The 20,767-nt window shown below is 39.0% G+C and overlaps 1 protein-coding gene across 1 annotated transcript; it reads left to right on the top strand.

Annotated features, from left to right (window-relative positions):
- The first annotated feature begins 16,185 nt into the window (after nt 1–16,185).
- LOC148034960 (putative pentatricopeptide repeat-containing protein At3g01580) lies at nt 16,186–20,614 on the top strand. Its single transcript, XM_087679879.1, has one exon. It carries the CDS (start codon nt 16,440–16,442, stop codon nt 19,170–19,172), a length of 2,733 nt encoding a protein of 910 aa, XP_087536005.1. The 5' UTR covers nt 16,186–16,439; the 3' UTR covers nt 19,173–20,614.
- Nucleotides 20,615–20,767: the final 153 nt, after the last annotated feature.

Below are 20,767 nucleotides of genomic sequence, written 5' to 3'. Positions count from 1 at the left end.
TTTGGATGCTTCAGTTGATGTGTAGAGCACGTGGCGGTGGCACTGGGAAGCACTGAGCGATAGCATATATTCAAGTTATTTAGAAGAAATTATCATTTTTTATGAGCACGCATCTTAGACGTGGCGCCAATCTTTATTTTAATGCGCTTATTTATTAAAGCGCTTGACATATATTTATTATTTTGTATGCGCATGGGCGCACGATTTAAATATTCATTATTGGACATTGTATTTGGGCACAGCCCGTCCCTTGGGACGCCCAACCGCTTTATTCTTTATTTGGACAAACGCAAACACAAAAGCTAAAGCATGCTAATTGTAAATTTGGGCTATTTTTTAGCTTGGATATGAATAATATATTAAATACATGCTTTGTGGAGCACTCACACAAGGCATGGGGGGAGATTGTACCCAATTAGTCTTCTTGCTTCATGTTGTGCAAATTTTCTCTCTTGGTTTTTGAGCAAAAAGTAGAGTTATTCGTTCTTGAGGACCTTCCGACACTCACTACGTATGCATACGGCATCCGATTTGCGCACCAATTTATGATACTCGTTCGTAGTAGTCCAACTAACCTAGTGTCTAGAACTCAATAAGCTTACTTAGTCTTGCACTTCACTTCTTAAATCTTCACAGCTAGGTCTCTATACTGGGCACTAGAATGCTAAGCCTAGGATGACTATGGTTTCCTTCCATCTTTCAGGGGCGGTTCCTCATAAGTTTACCCTTGCCATACTAGTGGTAGTTTATTTAGAAAGTTTTGTGTTTGACTTTAAGAAGATTGGTTTTAGGGTATAGATCCAATGGATCTATCAATACATCTCCATTTAGGTTCCTTTTGAGTTATTTCCTCTCCACCTTTATCCAATTAATTCCTTTTATATACTTACTAATAAGCAAACATTCAAAACAATGATCTAACATTCCAGAAAGTTATAATTCTTATGTCCTTGTTTAAAAGCGTAACCCCTCTTCGTATTTTGGAATTCGTTGTCGCTCCTTAATGTTTAAATAATTAATTCATTTTTATTTTTCGATGGTAACATCCTTCTTCTCTTCTTTAGCTAATATCAAGCAAGATAAAGACAAGCTTCTTCCACACTCTTTCGTGTACACAATTCATTTTAAACCCAATGTCTCCCCTTAATTATCAATTATCCTAGTGGCCCTCCACTCTTTATCTTAACGATCATCTCAACATTGTTTCTATGAATAACATGTAAAATTTCAACATAGACGCTCAGGCTTCCCCTCATGCCATCATATAAATAAATTGTAAATTTTATATTATTTATTATATTTTTAATAATTGTAGTTATTTTCAACCTTAGTAATAATCATAAAATACCCTTACACTTCTCTTTTTGCTCCTCATATGACATAGATTAACACAATGTGTATACTCTTAATCGTGTCAAATCAGAAATACCATGATTTATATGGATATTTTCTTTTAAAAATAACATTAAAGAGTTTTTCCTTTTATCTAATTTCTAGAAAATTCACTAAAGCATAAATTTTTTTAATTTTAGTTTTTCCATGAAAAAATCACATTTTTTATTGATGTAAAACATAATTTTTTTAACAAAAACTATAATTTTTACTCTTAAATTACTATTTTTGAATTATAAAACATGTTAAAAATTTTAAAAAATTTCAACAAACTTTAAGTAGTATAGAATTCATGATAAAAATATTATATCTCATAATTGTTCAACTAGAGAGTCTATAAAAACTTATCTATGCTATTTTAAAGCATTTTTAGCTATTTTTTATTTTTTTTACAAAAATCAAACATACATAAATATTAACAACCATTTAGAGTGGGAATATAGGTCTCAAGTCATTTTATAAAAATTCTAAATCAAGAAAATTGTAACCTCATACTACTTATTTTTATTAAACGGATTAGGTGCTTATCTGAAAACACGCAAGTCGAAATTTTGTCTTTGGAGGCCTACGCTCTACAGGCTGGCACGGCATCCAGAGTGGCACTGGAGCTGCGCCTAAGCTTTTCCTATGTAAGAAACTGGGAATAAGGACTCAGTGTAAAATAATATTGATATTATGCCATGTCACACTGACATTGGTATAAAAGGAGAGGACATGTAATTTTTCACATATTTTTGACACATTAATACAATTACTGTCCTTCTCCCCCATCTTGCCCACAACTTCCATGGCTTCTCTCTCTTTCTTGTCTTTCTCTCTCCAAATCTAGTCTTTCTCTCTCCTCGTTACTCTTCTTCTCTCTCTTCATGCAGTCTTTCTCTCTCTTCTGCAGTATTCTCTCTCCTCTTTCTCTCTCCCTAGTTCACTCTGGTCTTTGATCCATTTTTCCTTCTATTTTTCAGTCCTATTTTCCTCCATCAAAATCAATTTCAAACAAATATTGTACAAGACAGTGACTAGTGGAGTGCTGCAGACCATCTACAATTAGTAAGAGACTACATTTGGAGATTTCCTAGGTCAGATATGGCGGAGGATGGCTAAAGTGGCAGGTCATCATCAAATTTCATGCAAAATTGGAGGTAACTAGTGTAAAAGAGAGTTAATCGGGCTTAGTTTGGGGTTAAACTGTGGTTACTTTTCAAAAGAGGTCTTCCTTTCCTCTTTCTCCAAGCTTCCATGGAGTTTTCAGCAGAGATCTTCTCCTCCTTCATTGATCCTTGCTTCTCTTCAACAATGGCATGCATAATGGGCTTCTAGGCATCAAATGGAATAGGTAGAGCACCAATTTCATGCCTGTATGTACAGCCATGTGTGCAGGACAACAGCCCTTTGTTTTGCATTTGAATAAAGAGATGAAAGATCAGCCCAATAATTCAGCAAACTATCGAGCCTTGACAGCTCTTCTTGAGGAGTATAGGGATTTGTTTGAGGTGCCTACTTCATTACCTCCCAAGAGAGTAGTAGATCACCCCATTGATTTGGAACCCAACTCAAAGACAATCAATAAGCCACCTTACAGATTATCAAAGTGTGAACGAGAGGAAGTAGCCAAGCAAATCAAGGAACTTCTTGAGATGGGATTCATTGAACCAAGTTCTTCACCTTATGCATCTCCAGTTTTGTTAGTAAAAAAGAAAGATGGATCTTTCAGAATGTGCATTGACTACAGGGATCTTAATAAGATCATAGTGAAGAACATGTATTCGATACCCAGGATTGATGATTTGCTTGATGAGCTCAAGGGGGCTCGATTCTTTACGAAGATTGATTTGAGGTCAGGGTATCATTAGATTCATTGCGAGAGGGTGATGAAGTCAAGATTGCTTTCAGGACTGATCAAGGGCTCTATCATTTCTTAGTGATGCCATTTGGGCTTACAAATGCTCGAGCTACCTTCCAAAGCCTGATGAATAAGATTTTACAGCCTTTCCTCTTTGAGTTTGTCTTGGCGTTCTTTGATGACATTCTGATCTACAATAAGACTCTACAGGATCACTCGGTACATATGAGGAGGGTTTTTGATATATTAAGACATCACAGGCTTTTTACTAAGGAGAAAAAGTGTTCTTTCATGTAGACTGAAGTGGAATACCTGGGGCATATTATCAGTGAAAAAGGAATACAAGCTGATCCCAAGAAGGTGCAATGTATAAAAGATTGGCCAACACCTATTACTACTACCTCTCTTAGAGGATTCCTTGGTTTATCTTCATTCTATCATTGATTCATTAAGCATTATGTGGCCATTGCAGCTCCTTTGACTAATAGGTTGAAGAAGGAGTCTTTCTTTTGGGATGCTCTTGCAGATAGCAGCTTCAACCAGTTAAAGGGACTCCTTACCTCTGCTCCTATCTTAGTATGCTCGGACTTTTCCAAAGAATTTACTATACAGCGTGATGCTAGTGGCCGTGGCATTGGGGCTATTTTGCTACAGGAGCATGGAGTGATTGCCTTTGACAGCCGTAAGCTTATAAATAAAGAAGTGGCCATGAATGTTTATGACCAAGAGATGTTGGCTATATTGCATGCAATTAAGAAGTGGCACCATTACTTGTATGGCAACCGATTCAGAGTACACAGTGATCATAGGGTTCTTGAGTATTTCCTTACTCAATGCAATCTTACTCCTAAGCAGTGTCGGTGGGTTGCTACACTACAAAATTATGATTTTGACATCATTCATACGAGGGACAAAGACAATATAGTGGCTGATTCTCTTTCTCGTTTGTGGGCTTGCAAAGTTTCAGCTATGACTGAATTGCATGATGATTGGATTGAAGAATTACAAGAGGCCTATCTTTTGGATGAAGAATTCAGCCATATTTTTCAGAAATTACAGCAAGGTCTTATGGAAGAAAACTTGCATTATCAGTTCAAAAATGGCCTTATTTGGTTGAAAGGCAAGATTGTTATTCCTTCTACCTCTTCTTTTACATGGAAAATTATGGAGGAACTACATTCTTCACCTTTAGCTGGACATTTAGGAGTTTTCAAGACCTATGATAGGATCACCAAAAGTTTTTATTGGAAAGGACTGTGGAAAGATGTAAAGGACTTTGTCATGAAGTGTATGCCTTGTCAGCAGAATAAGGACAACACCCATAAGCTAGGAGGTTTGTTACAGCCATTACCTATTCCTACAGGTAAATGGACTCATATTACTATGGATTTCATTACTGGCTTGCCTACTACCAAGAAGGGATGGAATAGTATATATGTGGTGGTAGACATACTCACCAAGGCAGCCCATTTTATTCCAACCAAGATTCAGTTTACTGCTTCTCAAGTGGCTAGTCAGTTTATGGAGCAGCTTCTTAGACTACATGGATTACATAGGTGATTGTTCATGATAGAGACTCAAAGTTTATAAGTAACTTTTGGCAAGCGGTATTTACATCTATGGGCACTAAATTGGCTCCATCTATGGCCTAAATTTTGACAGGCGGTATTTACATCTATGGGCACTAAATTGGCTCCATCTATGGCCTATCATCCACAAATTGATGGACAGACAGAAAGAGTCAATAAATGGTTGGAGACTTATCTTCGCCATTTCTGCTATGATGTCCAAACTTCATGGGATTCTTGGTTACACTTGGCTGAGTTTGCTTATAACAATTCTACCCATGCTAGTATTGGAGTTTCACCCTTCGAGGCTTTGTATGGTTACAAGGTGCCCTTACCCATAGTCATCTTTAATGAAAGGATCAATCCTCATGGGAAGGAAGAGTTAGAAAGAATGCAGACCCTTCTTCAGCAATGCAAGATGAATCTTAGGAAAGCTCAAGACCAAATGAAGATGTATGCTGATGAGAAGAGGCGGCCTTTAGAGTTCCAAGAAGGAGAGTTGGTCTTACTAAAGGTGCCCAAGTCCATGTACTCTACATTAAAAGATGGATCTAGTAATAAGCTTACCCACAGGTTTTATGGCCCTTATTGGATCCTTAAGTGAATTGGAGACTTGGCATATAGATTAGAGCTTCCCTCTTCCACAAAGATTCACAATGTCTTCCATGTTAGTCAGCTCAAGCCTTTTTATGGTGATCTAGTGGATATAGTTGATAAGCTGCAACCTATTGATGAAGAATGTCTTATTCAGTACATCCCAGAGGCTGTTATAGGTCAGCGTGAGAAGAAGCTTTGATTTCGTTCTATCGTGGAATATTTGATCAAATGGAGAGGTTTACCACCTGAGGAAGCTTCTTGGAGGCCTGATTCTATATGGGATGAGTTTCCTTTCTTAAGGGATACATTGGTGGCTGAAGCCTATTGATTATGGAGCTAGTGATGATGCAGACATGATCAGGACAGCACACTGTTTTAGAACAGTTTTTATCATGCCTAATTTTAAGAATTAAGCTATTTACATGGGCTTAAAGTACTCTTCAAGAGCTCCGTTTTGATATATGGCACGCCTCATTTGGACACTTCTACTAGAAGTTATGGCAGATTTGGTCCAACAGGGTTTGTTTACACAGCAAGCTATCTACTTCATTTTGAGATTATCTGTTGAAGATTTTATGGTTCCATATACTTTTGAAATATTCCAGATCATGTACATAGCTGAGGCCTACTCTTGTTCTTCAATTTTAATCCATATGGTTGGCCATACTTCATTCATTTTCCCATTTGTAAGTTGTAAAAACAGAGTAGTACTCTGTTCTATCCATCCTTTTTCTAGTCTTTCAGGTTTATTTTTTAGGACAAAAACTTTTGGGAAGGGATGGATTGTAAGAAGCTGGGAATAAGGACTTAGTGTAAAATAATATTGATATTATGCCATGTCACATTGACATTGGTATAAAAGGAGAGGACATGTAAATTTTCACATCTTTTTGACACATTAATACAATTGTTGTCCTCTCCCATCTTGCTCACTGCTTCCATGGCTTCTCTTTCTTTCCTATCTTTCTCTCTCCAAATCTAGTCTTTCTCTCTCCTCGTCACTCTTCTTCTCTCTCTTCCTGCAATCTTTCTCTCTCTTCTGCAATCTTCTCTTTCCTCTTTCTCTCTCCCTAGTTCACTCTCTGACATCCTCCTTCCCATCCGAGGTGGTGAGAACACAAGAGGAAGGTATTCGTATGTGTCGCATGCAAACTTGTTCTTGAAGTGCTCCTCCAAAGCAGCTTGCCCCTGTAGCCTAGAGTAGGTAACTTCGCACACTTTCTTGGAATTGAAGTCTCTCCAATGTGGATTGTTGAAGATTTTGTAAAACCTTAAAGTTGCAATTGGCGTGGTAAAATTTACAAATGTGTAACCCAAATTGCATTGGTTTGTGTATTTATTGGAGATGTTTCGAATCACCAATGTGGTACGACCATTATGAACTATAGATTCCGCTTCAGTGGGATCAAAGCTATAAGAAGTAGGCAAATCACAAGAATAATCCAACTATTCCGCGGCCGCTAGCTGGTCTTTCCTTCTATTACCTAGTACTACAGCTCGCCGACCTTATCACCCATTAGTGTGGAGAAGGTAAAATTATCATGTGTAGAATCCTCAATGGTCAGCTGTTTTAGTAGCCTTCTTGCTGGATCCATTTTCCTAGAGCTATAAAGTCATCATTTCTCCCAAACCTTTGAACCATTGAATTATGAAATGAGGAATTTGAAGGAAAGCTCTTTTTTAGTCTCTCTAGTTCATTGTCATTGTAGCAGTAATATCCATGCTTTCCTTGTTTAACGGTGGCACACCAACATATATACAACCTTCTTTAAAGAGGGCTCTCTGATATCTTTCATCCCAAAGAATGCAAGTGTCGAATGTAGCAATACTCCACTTAAATGTCCATGATATGAGTGGATAACTTTTAGCTTTTATAAACTGCTAAATGTTGAACCAATCTCACTTATGAAGAGACATATCACATGCACTAGAAATATCTGAATTTCAAGTCACCAAAACGGAAACCTTCATATGAACTTGTTTTTCCATGCATTGTGCCATAACAAAAATATGCTTTTCAAAGAGAATTTCGTGCCCAATCATTCATGCGGTTAGCAAATTAAAATCCATGCAATGCTATTAACCAAATTATGCTTCCACACAAAAATTTATGAATACATTGAAGAATATGTGCCTAGCCTATCTACATGTGCTCATGCATCATGCAAAATGCAAACAAAAAGACACACACAATGAAAAATAAATTCATAATGACTCTGACTAATGAGTTCAAAGTGCTGGCAAAAAATCTCTGCCCTCAGGTTCGCAGTGGTGGATGCGCAACGTCATGACATCTGCCCCCTCCAAACCTACACATCCTGTGATATGTGCCAACTTATTTACCACTTATAGCATTGTTCCCACCAGGATCATATGGGTAATCATTTGGATAATATAACAAGTAGATAAGTTGACATAGGTTATCACAACATCCTCGTGGATCATATGGACAAATCAAAGTAGGTAAGTTTTCATAGATCATCACAATATCTAGTGGCTTGGTCTTCTCTCCTACAAAAATATTTTCCATAGCATCCAAATCTTTTTTGGTTGGTTGATCATCAAACAATTCCATGACTCCAAACTCTCTTTCCTCCTTCAATGGAACAAGTCTTATTTGTGCCTTGTCCACATTGACGTTTATATCCATATCCATCATAGGAAAATCCTCATCACTGTCCAAAGGTAATTTGACCTTCTAGTCAACTGACTTATATTGTCTCTGTACTCTAGCTTCTTTGCTACAACCTGTAAATTTCAGCTTTTGCTGTAAATACCCTGGTAAACACAAATTTTGTTGTGTATAAATAGCACCCAACTCTTTTGACTAGCAAAAATCAACCATATCTTTTTGAGACTACATATAAATAGCCCAACGGTGAGGCTCATAGCTTACTTAAGCTGTAAATCCTATTTGTTGTTGTAAATCGGCACTTTGTAAATCTTTTTGCTGAAATATTTCAGCAAAGAACACTCTTTACTGAGAATTCTCAGCACCCAAATTTTCTTGCATCATGAAATCAGCAATTTCGCAAGTCTTCACCACCAGAGAATTGACCTGTAAGACATATGACAACTCTTGATTTTCAGTTTTCAGCAATGTTGAAAGATCCTCCATAGTATCCGAGCATAATAGCCTATCATAAAGACCATCAATAATCTTCTCATCAGAATTATTCTCCTCAATCTTCTTCAAGTTGGTAGTTGTCTCAATGTTGGAAAGTAGCTTGAATCTAGGTTGGTCTTTTTAATATTCTTATACTTTCGGCTTCTCAACTTCAACCATAGTCTGCTCTGGTTCTGAAGAAGAAGGTTGAGAAATCAGATCATTCCTCCTAGTCTCCCTCTTTAAACCTTCAAACTGATCATCATCTCTTCTTCACTTCTCCTCAACAAGCACTTCGACTCCTTGAGATTTTACCATCCTGGAAGAATTTGTAGGGGTAGATGAAGTTGGGGCTAAAACTGGAGCTAGTTGCTACTCCCTTCTAGTCATCTTGTTTTGAAGGTCTTTTAAGTTCTCTAAAATCTCCTCCATCATATCTTCGATAGTCGGTTTTGCAGATGGTCTGGCAACCACAACAGGAATAGGCATAGGCATAGGCATAGACATAGGATGAGAAATACGAGAAGTAGTGAATGATGCAATAGGAGAAGTTGTGGAAGGAGAAGATATTGTTCGAGGTGATTGCATCCCGTTCTGTAAGTGAGCCTTCCATCTTCACCTCTTTATCAATGTAGAAACTGCATCGATAGCATTCTGCCAATCTATCTTCAATCCCATAGGCTATGTGCAGGTTCAAGAAACTCTCCCAACTCATCTTGAAGTGCAAGATCAACTCCCTGTAAGAATAACTCCACTTTCTCTGAGTTTAGAGCTCTTTGCTCTAGTGCATCCAACTGGTTATATCACTCTTCAAACTCCCACAACAACTCAGAAGTAACAAGACATTTGTTGGGCTAATAGACCCACTCTCTGAATGTCTTCTGCGTAGCAATGCCATAATCCTTTAATAAATATTCATCTTTGAGCGCTTTCTTGAAAACATTCCAGTTAGAGTCTTGCACAAACAAATCTATCGCTCTAACCTTCAAAGCAAGTGTGACAAGCCATAAGAAATAGTTGCTCCAATTGGTCGGAACCGTGAAGAAGCGCATCTGGCTTTTAAAGAATTTAAGATTTTGGCCATCAAATAATTTGTGCTCACTAACCACAATCTCGATCTCCTTGGTCACACCATGCGTATGCTCTTGTTCTTGATGCAACATTCATTGTTGATCCAACTGTTGTTGATGTAACTACTGTTGCTGCTGCATAGATAACTACATCTGTTGATTTTGCATCATCATGGCTAAAGAAAGAGTTTGTAATAAAGTCTTCATCTCATCTATTGAAAATGAAGAAGCGGTCAATGATGAAGGTGGATCTCCCATCTTGATGATCAGAAGCGATACTTTCACATCAAGTTCACCAGACGTCACACAAGATTCGCCCGAGGGGTTCATGAAAGTCGCTCGTGGCAAGGACACTTTGAGATGGAGGAATTCAATGAAATAAAATTTATCTAAATGAATTTTGAATGAGAAAAACAAATTCTTGATTAAATATATAGGCAAGTTACAAGTTCATAAGACTTTCAAATTAGATCAAAATCAATTTGAGAAAGAAGAGGAGAAGGTGGAATCGAGGAAGGCGAGGAGCATCGAGCTCAAACTCAAAAGTCACTTCAAGGAACTCGATGATGAACTAATGGACGAGGGGGAATCTAGTGCTTTAGTGACTTGCATAGTGGCACTAGAGAAAAAAAGTGCTACTCTCAATGAAAATGTTACATAGATCTTGGCACTTTTTAAGCAATTGGTACAACAACAAGCTTTGGGCATCTCAAGTATGCCTCTTGAAGATGGAGTTTCTCATGCTTCTACTTCATCAATAGGGCTACCTCAAGGTTGTAAGTGTAAAATATTACACGGCGCAGCGAACAGAATCTGAGAAAGAGATAGAGAGTACACAACAGATAAGAGGAGAATCAGTAAATTCTTTAACTTCAAACAACTGATACAAAGATGGCTCTGTCCACCCGTGCGCTTCCACTGTGTGAAGCTTAGATGGCGATCTAGATAGAAGATAGGTGAAGAGCTTAAGGCTAGCTGGAACAACAACTCTGACTGGGTGAAAGATGAGTGAGAGATGGCTGCGAAGGGGTTTAGCTTTTATAGCCCGCGAAGGTCGTTAGGTTGGCCGACCTACCATATGAGCCTCCACTAGTCGGCCAAGGAATATTCCAGGGAATATTCCCTTTACCATCAGGCCGGGGGCATTGCCCCTGGACCCCCGCCAGGGGGGCCGCTGGCCCCCCTGGGACCCCCCAACCAGGGGCCGCTTCCGCGGCCCCCGGACCCCACAATAGGGGCCCCTTTTAACTCCCTTACCACACAACTCAATGCAATGTGCCTCGAGTTGCTACAAGCTTAACCACTTCGTCTAACCCAAAGATTAGACCCACAACAGTCACCTTTTTGCCATCCAGTCACATAGACCTCATTTGATATACAAGTCAGGACTCAACCAATGTCCGGGCTCACATTTGGCTTCTCTCATAATGGGGACCTTACAACTTTGAGCACCATGGATCATTGGTAGCACCTAATGAGGGTGGGGCATTGATCATATCTAACAGTAAGGCCTCTAGCTCTCTCGATACGCATGAGGTTAATAATATGTTAAAGAACATGAAGCCACCTATGTTTTGAGGAGAGGAACAGGATTATAACAAGGATGTAGTCAATACCTTTTTACAAAAGTGGAGTGCATTGCGTCAGTTACATCATGCCTCAAATTTTGTTAGAGTCCTTGAGGCAATCCTCAAGCCTACAAGCAGTGGATGAGTCTTGATGCCACTACTCATCCTATGTCATGGGCCAAGTTTGAGGAAATATTCCAAAAGAAATTTCTTCTTGAGAATGAAAATGATCAAAATTGGATTGCTACCTAGGATAAGTGTCAAATGGAGGGTCTAACATCTCCAAATATAGAGAAATCATTTTCAAACTTGATGGATTAGATGATTTTCAAAAGGTTAGAGTATTCATTTAAGGCTTAGACAGTGAGTACAAGGCCAAGGTGAAAACTCAATATCCTAAAATAGTAAAAGAAGCCATCAAGGGTGTACATATTTTTTATGATATGCTAGATGGCAAAACATCTATATATGCATCTACACATTCAAAAACTGCATCGGCATTAGTAAGGAAGAGAAAGTTCAATGTTACATCCAAAGAGGAAAATGCTAAGAAGCCCAAAGGGGCTATAGGGAAACTCTCAAGAAAAGAGCTTGTGAGAGGATGTAAGGAGAATTTATGCTTCAATTGCTTAGGCCCTCATGAAAAGAAGAATTCTCCAAGACTCAAAGGCAATAAGCCTAATAAAAACAAGAATTTCAAAAAAAAAGCATTTGGTATAGATGCTTCCTTTGGAAGCTTGTTCTAAATATTCGATTGTACAAGTTAGCCATCAAACTTATGAGCATGAGCATTGCTTGACTATTGCACCATGGCAGTCCACATTTAGCCCCCACAACTAGGTCCAAATGCATGGTACAATCAATGAATGACAAGTCCATATTCTTGTCGATGATGGGTTGACTCACAACTTCATTAACTATACATTGGTTAAGAAGCTACATTTGTCCCCTAGTACCTAGTACTCATACTTATATCATCTCACTCATGAATTGGGATGACAAGGATGTGTGGGATTTAAAAGTTCGTGATGTTGCATTAGAAGTGCAAGGGCATACTATGAACATAAATTTCAAGTTATGAGTATGACTAGGGCGAATGTGACATTGGGCCAAGAATGGTTGTACATTTTGGGGGACTCATTAAAATGTAGTTATGAGCATAATACTATTGCATTTGAGGATAATGGTGTGCATGTTTTGTTACAAAGTGAGGAGAATGTTCCACTATCCCCTGTTATATGTACAACAAATCTTCATTATTTGGCCAAACATAATGAAATAGAAGATGTCTATTTATGTTATGTATTATCTTCCTTTGTTTCTTCACACAAGTCTTTACCTTCTATTAATAATGATGTTGTGGATATTTCCTTACTAAATTCAATGATAAATTAAGTGCATGATCTCTCTCTTCTCTCTCTTTAAAAGAAAATTCCTCAATGTAACATTCTCTTACAAAGTCTTCCTTTCATTCTCTATCACATGTCCATAATAAGATGCACTAATTGCTTTATGAATACATTGATGCATTTCCTCCAAATTTGCCTCCAAGTTTACTCCCTAAACATAATGTAACACATAGTATTGATGTTGTACTAAGAAGGAAGCCCATTAATTAACCACCTTATCAACTTAGTGCTGGTAAAGCTAGCAAAGTGGAAAAGCAATTGATTGATTATCTCCAACAAGGATTTATTCAACCTAGTTCTTCTCCATGGGATTCGCCAATAATGTTGGTGAAGAAAAAAAATGGGTCCATGAATATGTGCATAGATTACTGTGACCTAAATGCAATCATAATAGAAAATAAGCACATGCTTCCTCGAGTGGATGAGTTGTTTGATCAACTTAAAGGAGCACGATACTTTACAAGGATTAACTTGAGGTCAAGATATCATCAAGTGCATATATGCATGGAGAATGTATCTAAAACTACCTTTCAAATGTGTTTTGGGCATTATGAGTTTTTGGTTATGCCCTTTGGCCCAACTAATGCTCCTGCCACATGGATGACACTTATGGATAGTGTTTTATATCCATATCTTGGAAATTTTATTGTTTTTTTCCTTGATAATATTCTTATTTATAGTCCTTCTAAAAGAAGAACACTGGGAACATCTTTGCTTAGTCTTTGAGTTGCTTAGACAAAACAAACTTTATACTAAGAAAACTGAATGTGAGTTAAGTGAACAGTCAAAGGAGGCAACACTGACTATGATCCCTAAGAACAAGTCTCCCATAATTGAACAAGATAAATCCCTAGAGTCTTGGCCGTATCATATTTGAAGAAGGTATTAGAATGGATCCCAAGCTATTTTACAATGGCATCATCCTACAAATTGAGAAAGAACAATTGTTGGCACCCATAATAAGTATACTTAATGAAGAGAAGATAAATGAAAGACTCAACTCTTCAAAGCTAGAGGCAGTTGAATTACCATAGCCTAGCAACATCGCTTAGCATGACCTAGAAAAGCCTCATAAAAGGAGATGAAAGGAAAAGAGGTCCCTAATGAGTAGTCTAATGATATAGTTGCCAAACCAAGTGAAGACATTGAATCTCTTAAGTCCTCACCTTCATTATCCAAGAGAAAGAAACGTAACCTAAAGAAATAACAACAATAGCAAGAAACTACAAAAGCCACATAATAGGAGTCCACAAAGCCGAGAAGAAGTCGATAGCCTAGCCACATAACTAATCCACAGATGTGTACATTCCTACTTCTTCCCAAGGTGCTAAGCCACTAAATGCTTCTAAGGGTTCTATGGTTGCCAGGCAACAAATACTTTCAATTTTCGTAAATAAAACTTGATCCACCAATAAGGAAGAGTCACATGTTTGATCAAAGTGTGGAATTCGAGGAGTCCCAACCATCAATTGTGACTACACCTATCATGTCAAGGCAGGGTAGGGATAAAACCTCAGGATAAATATAAGAACCTTGAAGGCACAAGCAATTCTATGCTCCTACAATCTTGCCCAGCTCATCCTGAACCTCCCACCATGCTAAAGCCAAAATCCATAGTCAAAACCCTAGAGCAAATGGCAATAGAGTAAGCACGTTTTGAAAATAGGAATGTGACTGATCGTCTCATAGAATTGGATGATAGGTTGAAGTTGCTTGCATGCATCTACGTCTAGGTTGACATGGGTACATTGCCTAAAGAACATGAGGAATGCCTAGGACATCCATTAACTTGGGAGGAGTAAGAACATCTTGGTGAGCACTACGATGGGCTTCTAGACAACCTTCTATGTCACATCTCAGATGAGGAAAACAAGGAGTGCTGCGTAATAGTCACATTCAATGAAGTGCTTTGTCAACATGATGTGTTCAAGATTGAGGTGTTCAAACAACAAGTTGAGTGTGACGAATACAATTCGAGAAATAATGGTTTAATAATCAAGCTTCGATGTGGCTGACCTTGGAGGTGAGCTAATGACTATCTTGAAGGAGCAACGAGCTATATGGTGATCTCAAAGAGATTGAATCTATGTAGCCCCTACTTCCTTTCGCATATTGGCTATTGTCCATGGTATGGCCTTAGCAAGGATCCATCCTAGATTATCCCCTACTTGACAAAATTCTAATAGAAGAGGATCTACGTGTTGCTAGCAAACTAGGACAAGAAATGGTACTACTTGACGTTGCACAATACTTATCTTTCTTAGTAAAGTTCTCACGACTCCTTGATGCTTGTGCTACACTCGAGAATAATCATGAGTTCTACAATTGTCTTATAACATCTCGGAGTGACATGGATTCGTAGTTGTAAATATATACATAAATTGACTATGATCTCAATGATTTTGTATAAATCAAATAAATTTTTATTTGTTAAAGTTTTTCTTCATGTAAAAAAAACCATGCACACCCTACAAGCAATGACTGTCAAGTAGAGATAACCATAATCAATGTCAACTCAACTAGACTCAAGTAAGTGGAAACTAGAAAGTGAATGGATAAGTTTATTTTTATGGTGTGTGAACTCGAGAGCATGCTTTTTCTTCTTGCTTCTAGTCTATCTACTTGTGCTTCATCTTGAGAATGAGGGAGAGTGTAAGGGACTTGAGAGGTGAAGCTTTTTCCTTGCACATGCTCTTCTCTTCTTCCCCTTCTACAATGAGAAGTAGATTGGAAAAGAGATTAGGTGGTCTTACTTCTTCTGTGCATTTCCTCTCATGGATTGGGTGTTTGGGGATTGAATTAGGAGCTATGGAATAGAGGACACTGATTGAGTACCATCACACGGATCGTGGAGTCACTATTGGGATTTCACTTTGCTTTGCGATGAGGAGAAGGTAAGGTGGTGAGTTCACTACCCCCTCATTAATTTGTTTCGTTCTTGCTTTTGTGTCGTTGGGGAGAAGAATGGATAGATTGATAAGTTCGGAGGATGTATAGGCTATATGAGAGATAGCCATTGCCAAATTGGATGAAGTTCTTGAACCAATAAGCGTACCATCAAGTCCGGCAGTTGAGCTTGTGAAAGCTTTGACATAGAGTTTTATTATAACAATAGTCATCATACTCATCTTAGGCTAGCAACATCTGATGAGCACAACATGCTAACAAGTATCTTTGGAAGAGCAGGTTGAAAAGAAAAATCTGGGGGTCTAATAATTAAAATAGTTTGGGTCATTGTTTTATAGGAAATATGGAGAGTAAGAAATCTGCTTCTCTTCTAGGGACTCAAGGTAGAGATTAATTGGGGTATGATTGAGTCCAAAGTTTAGAAATATTGAGCAGTTGCTTGTTTGGTAGGTGAGTTGGAAAAAGAGGATTTGGCTAGACTAAATGCCTTTTTGGGTTTGCCTTCTTCCACATTATGTATGTAAATAATTTTTTTTGATATTAATACAATTTTATCACATGGCGTCTAAAAAATGCACCCTTGTCTATCACTTTATAAGATAACGAGACGAAACTCCTTGTCTAAAAGTGGATAGAAGTTGAGGAGGTAGGCAGTGGGTCATGTCCTCCTAATGTGTAAAGAAGAGTAGACGCTTAACGTCTAATCTAAATAAACATTATGATTGGTGAAAGTTAATCATTTGGCGTGTAATTGGTCTGAGTCACAGGAAACCTTCCCTACTCTCTGTACAAAGGACTAGATGTAGAGTATGTAGTGCAGTGTATCTCTTCTCTACAAAGGACTACATGTCTGTACTGTGTATCTCTTCTGCCCCGACTGCCCGCTTCATCATCGTATCGAATTGATTTGGATCGGAATTGGCTTCCTCAGAAGCGAACATGTTTTCCACCGGGTTTCTATGCCTCTCTTCCTGCACAGCAAATGCTGCAGATGATGCAGCGTCCACATGTGGAGCATCTCGTCGAACTTTTACGCCAGTGCAGACAGACGAGGAACCTGTGCCTCGCCAACATCTTGCATTCCTACATGTGCGAGCAACACCTGGAAACCAACCAGATCCTCAGCAATTGCCTCGTCCCGGTGCTTGTGCACTGTGGGAGCCTGGCTGATGCGCAGCGCGTCTTCGACAGACTGGCATCCCGAAATGAGTACTCCTGGAGCTCTCTCATGGCAGGCTACATTGATTGTGGAGAGCTAACACATGCCTTTCACATTTACCATCTAATGCAAGAGGATCATGTACATCCCAGCAAGTATACCTTTCTGGCCCTCCTGAGAGCTTCTGCAAGATTGACATGTGGGGTCAAAGGCCAGGGCTTGCATGCAGCAGTTATCAGGGGGGGATTCGAGATGGATCTTTTTATCGGCAATACGTTGGTGGACATGTATACAAGATGCGCCATGCTTGCAGAAGCACATCATGTGCTTGTCAAGTTTCCGGTTAGAGATACTGTTACATGGAATGCATTGATAGCAGGCTATGCTGAGCATGGGCTTGGCGAGGAAGCACTTAGCTGTTTTGAACATATGCAGCTAGAAGGCCTATCCCCTGATGACATTACTTTTGTTTGCAGCTTGAAAGCTTGTGGAAGTGCAGGAGCCATCGAAAGAAGTCGAGAACTGTGTGCTGAAATCACTATAAAGGGATTGGAAAGGGATCTTTTTGTTGGCAATGCGATGGTAGCTATGTATGCCAAGTGTGGCTCACTTGAAGAAGCACAACATATGTTTGACAAGCTTTCTGTTCGGGATGTTATCTCATGGAATACAATGATTGGAGCGTATGCTGAACATGGACATGGTAATGACGCTTTGAGCTGCTACCACCGCATGCAGCTTGAAGAGATATCTCCAGATGATGTGACTTTTGTCAGCAGCCTGAAAGCTTGTTGCAACACAGGAGCTGTAGAAGAAGGGCAAGCACTGCACACTGAATTATCTAAGAGGGGATTGGAAAGAGAAGTTAATGTGGGCAACACTCTTGTGGACATGTATGTAAAATGTGGCTCATTTTTGGAAGCACATACACTGGTTGACCAGCTATCATTACGAAATGTCATTCCCTGGACTGTACTAGTTGTAGGATATGCTGAGAGTGGTTTTGGTGCTGAAGCTTTGAACTGTTTTGAGCAGATGCAGTTAATTGGCATCCCTCCAGATGCCACAATACTTGTATGCAGCTTGAAAGCTTGTGGCAGCTTGGGAGCCATTGAGAGGGGGCGACTTATGTGTAGTGATATTCTTTACAAGGGTTTGGAAAGAGGACTTTATATAGGCAGTGCTATTGTAGATATGTACAGCAAATGTGGCTTTATGATGGAAGCTCAAGAAGTATTCAACAGGTTGACGATTCGAAATGTTGTCTCTTGGACTGCACTAATCACAGGATATGCTGAATACGGGTTTGGTAAGGAAGCATTAGAGTGTTTCGAAAAGATGCAGTTGGAGGGTATATATCCAGTTGCTGAAACATATGCATGCGTCTTGAAAGCTTGTGGTATCACAGGAGCTTTAGAAACAGGCCAGAAAATACATGCAGAGATAGACAAAAGAGGTTTGGAAAAAGATCTTTACATTGGAAACACATTGGTAGATATGTACACAAAGTGTGACTCATGTGCAGAAGCATGGGCTTCATTTGAGTGGCTACCTGTCCGGAATGCAGTTGCATGGACTGCACTGATTTCAGGATATGCTGAAGAGGGGTTTGGTGATGAAGTGTTGATATGCTTTGAACGAATGCAACTAGATGGTGTGCACGCAGATGCCGTAACGTACATTTACTGTCTGAGAGCTTGTGGAATGGTAGGATCTTTACAAAAGGGCCGAGAAATACATGCTGAAATCAGGAGATTAGGACTGGAAACAGATCTTTTTGTGGGCAGCACATTGATTGACATGTATAGCAAGTGTGGCTCTCTTCAAGAAGCATGGGAAGTATTTAACAAGCTGCCTGCCCGAGATGTTGTAACTTGGAATTCAATGATAAAAGGCTATGGTGAGAATTGTGAGAGTGCTATGGCTGAACAATGCTTTAGGGTCATGCAATTGCAGGGTGTGGAGCCTGATGCTATCACATTCACATGCCTTCTTGTTGCATGTAGCAATTCTAGCCTGGTATCAAAAGGTCAGGAGTATTTTCGTTTAATGATAGAGAAGCATGAAATTGAGCCAATGTTGGAACACTGCACATGCATGGTTGATATGCTTGCACGATCAGGTTACATTCATGAGGCAGGGAGATTTATTGAAGCTATGCGATGCCCTCCTTGCAAGGAGATCTTAACAGCTCTTCTTACTGGATGCAAAATTTATGGTAAAGTAGAGTTGGGGCAAATATGTTTTCAGCAACTTGTTCAGATAAATCAAGAAGATGCAGCTACGTACTTGCTGCTTGCAGACATCTATGTGATTGCTGGCAGGTGGACTGATGCAAACAGAATTGATGAATTGAGGAAACATGCTGGGGCACATAAAAAGGTTGCAAGTGTATTAATAGAGGTGAATAATACTTTGCATGAATTTGTTGTGGGCGATGTCAAGAACAGAAGCATAAGAGAAACATTTGAGGAGTTGGCAACACACATGAAGAGTGAGTATGTGCCACACCTTGATCTTGTCTTAAAACTATTACCTGATGAGGAAGAGCATTAGCTTATGAATCTGCAAACTTCAGGTTTTCATGCTGAACATGCTCCTTGGCAAAGGTCAGTGTTGAATTTCCTAGTGAATCACAGGGTGATCTAAGGGTTCAGCTGCAATAATTGCGAATATGTTTAGCATCTTTAGCAGCAAAGTAACACATTTCTTTCAAGTCTCTGTATTTTCGAAGTCATGGCCTTAATAAGGACAGGAAATGTCAGCATACATACTGTTTGTCCTACTGCAATCATATCAAAAGCTTATAACTGGTTGCCCAATGGTTAATGTCATATGCTACGGTTGGCCAGAATACCAGGGTCGTCAAGTTGGGATGGTAGTTGGGATATTGACATTTGAAAACAACATTCTGTCAGAAGGAACTCAAAATTGTAGTGCATCAAAACCTCAATTTTACAAGGATTGGCATTGGGGTCTTGGATGCAGGAGATCCATCACGATCTGAAACTCGCGAGACATCATTCAATTCTCTTAGTCTTACTTCAAAAACTCTAGTAAACATAAAATTGAAAACGGAATGGTACATATTGTATCAGGTGTGGGGAAAGCCCCCCCCTCTTCCCATGAATTTCAAACAAACACCTTTGATCATCAAAGATTTGTATGAACCTCATAGGTAAACAGAAAGGACCATCTAGTTGTCAAAAGACACATTAGTGGAGCTGTGCAAGCGATTGCACCCTGATGCACATGTCGATCTCACCTTTTTCAGAATCAACATATGGCTCCTAAAAACCTCTTTAACTTTCATCCGTAAAGGAATTGCAGAAAGGAACAAGCCACACTTTTGGCATTACATTTGTGCTTCCGTCAGTTTATCATAAATTCCTTTAACAACGGTAAAGATTTACAATAAGATTCAAGCCAGTTACATTTCCTGTGAGAACTTTGATGTAGTCTCAAGATTCAACACACAGATTTAGGGTTTAAGACCAGTTACATTCCATCTGAGTTCTTTGGAGTATTCTCTAGGTTAAACAAACAGGTTAAGGATTCTAGCCCAGTTAGGTTTCCCATGAGATCTTTTGGGTAGTTTTAATCCATGCACAAGTTCTTAAACTTCACAAGGTACCTCCTTGGAGTCTTTCTTAATGCAAGTTGTACTAAAGAATAGCACATGTACAATGCGCTGGTTGGCCAGCTTATGAAAGTCCTGCAAACCATCCCGAATATTGATAGCATCAAGTACCATCATGAATGGACAAAGATATAAGTTTTATCGATCTTTGATAAACATACTTGCTAGTATGCAAGCCACTAATGTGATCCTAACGACCATCACTCCCAAACTACAATTTCAAAGATAGAGGCATCTCTAGTATGTTGGATGCTCCAAAGGTTTATCCAGTGGAGTGAAACAAGTGAGAATGTTGTGGTTGAATGGCATCAGCCCAAGTTATTCTTCTAAATGAAGCCACATATGGGCCTAGCTGCCATGCAAGAAATGGAAAGATTGGTGTCATCTGAGTAGAAGACATAATGGCCATGAGCAATTTTGTGATGCTGCACCATGTCACCAATGGGGAGGCCTTTAATATGACCTCTCCAAACAAAACTTTATTTTTAAAAGAGATTTTGAACTTCCACAA

Source organism: Lygodium microphyllum, chromosome 6 (genome assembly GCF_053477565.2).
Source record: "Lygodium microphyllum isolate KBCC chromosome 6, Lygodium_microphyllum_v1.1.10, whole genome shotgun sequence".
In the NCBI taxonomy this organism is placed as follows: Eukaryota; Viridiplantae; Streptophyta; class Polypodiopsida; order Schizaeales; family Lygodiaceae; genus Lygodium; species Lygodium microphyllum.
The sequence above is the reverse complement of the archived record's forward strand: the minus strand, read 5'-3'. Positions and strand labels throughout refer to the sequence as shown.

Coding starts and splice junctions, on each gene's coding strand:
- LOC148034960 (XM_087679879.1), top strand. CDS start 16,440: ATGCTGCAGATGATGCAGCGTCCACATGTGGAGCATCTCGTCGAACTT.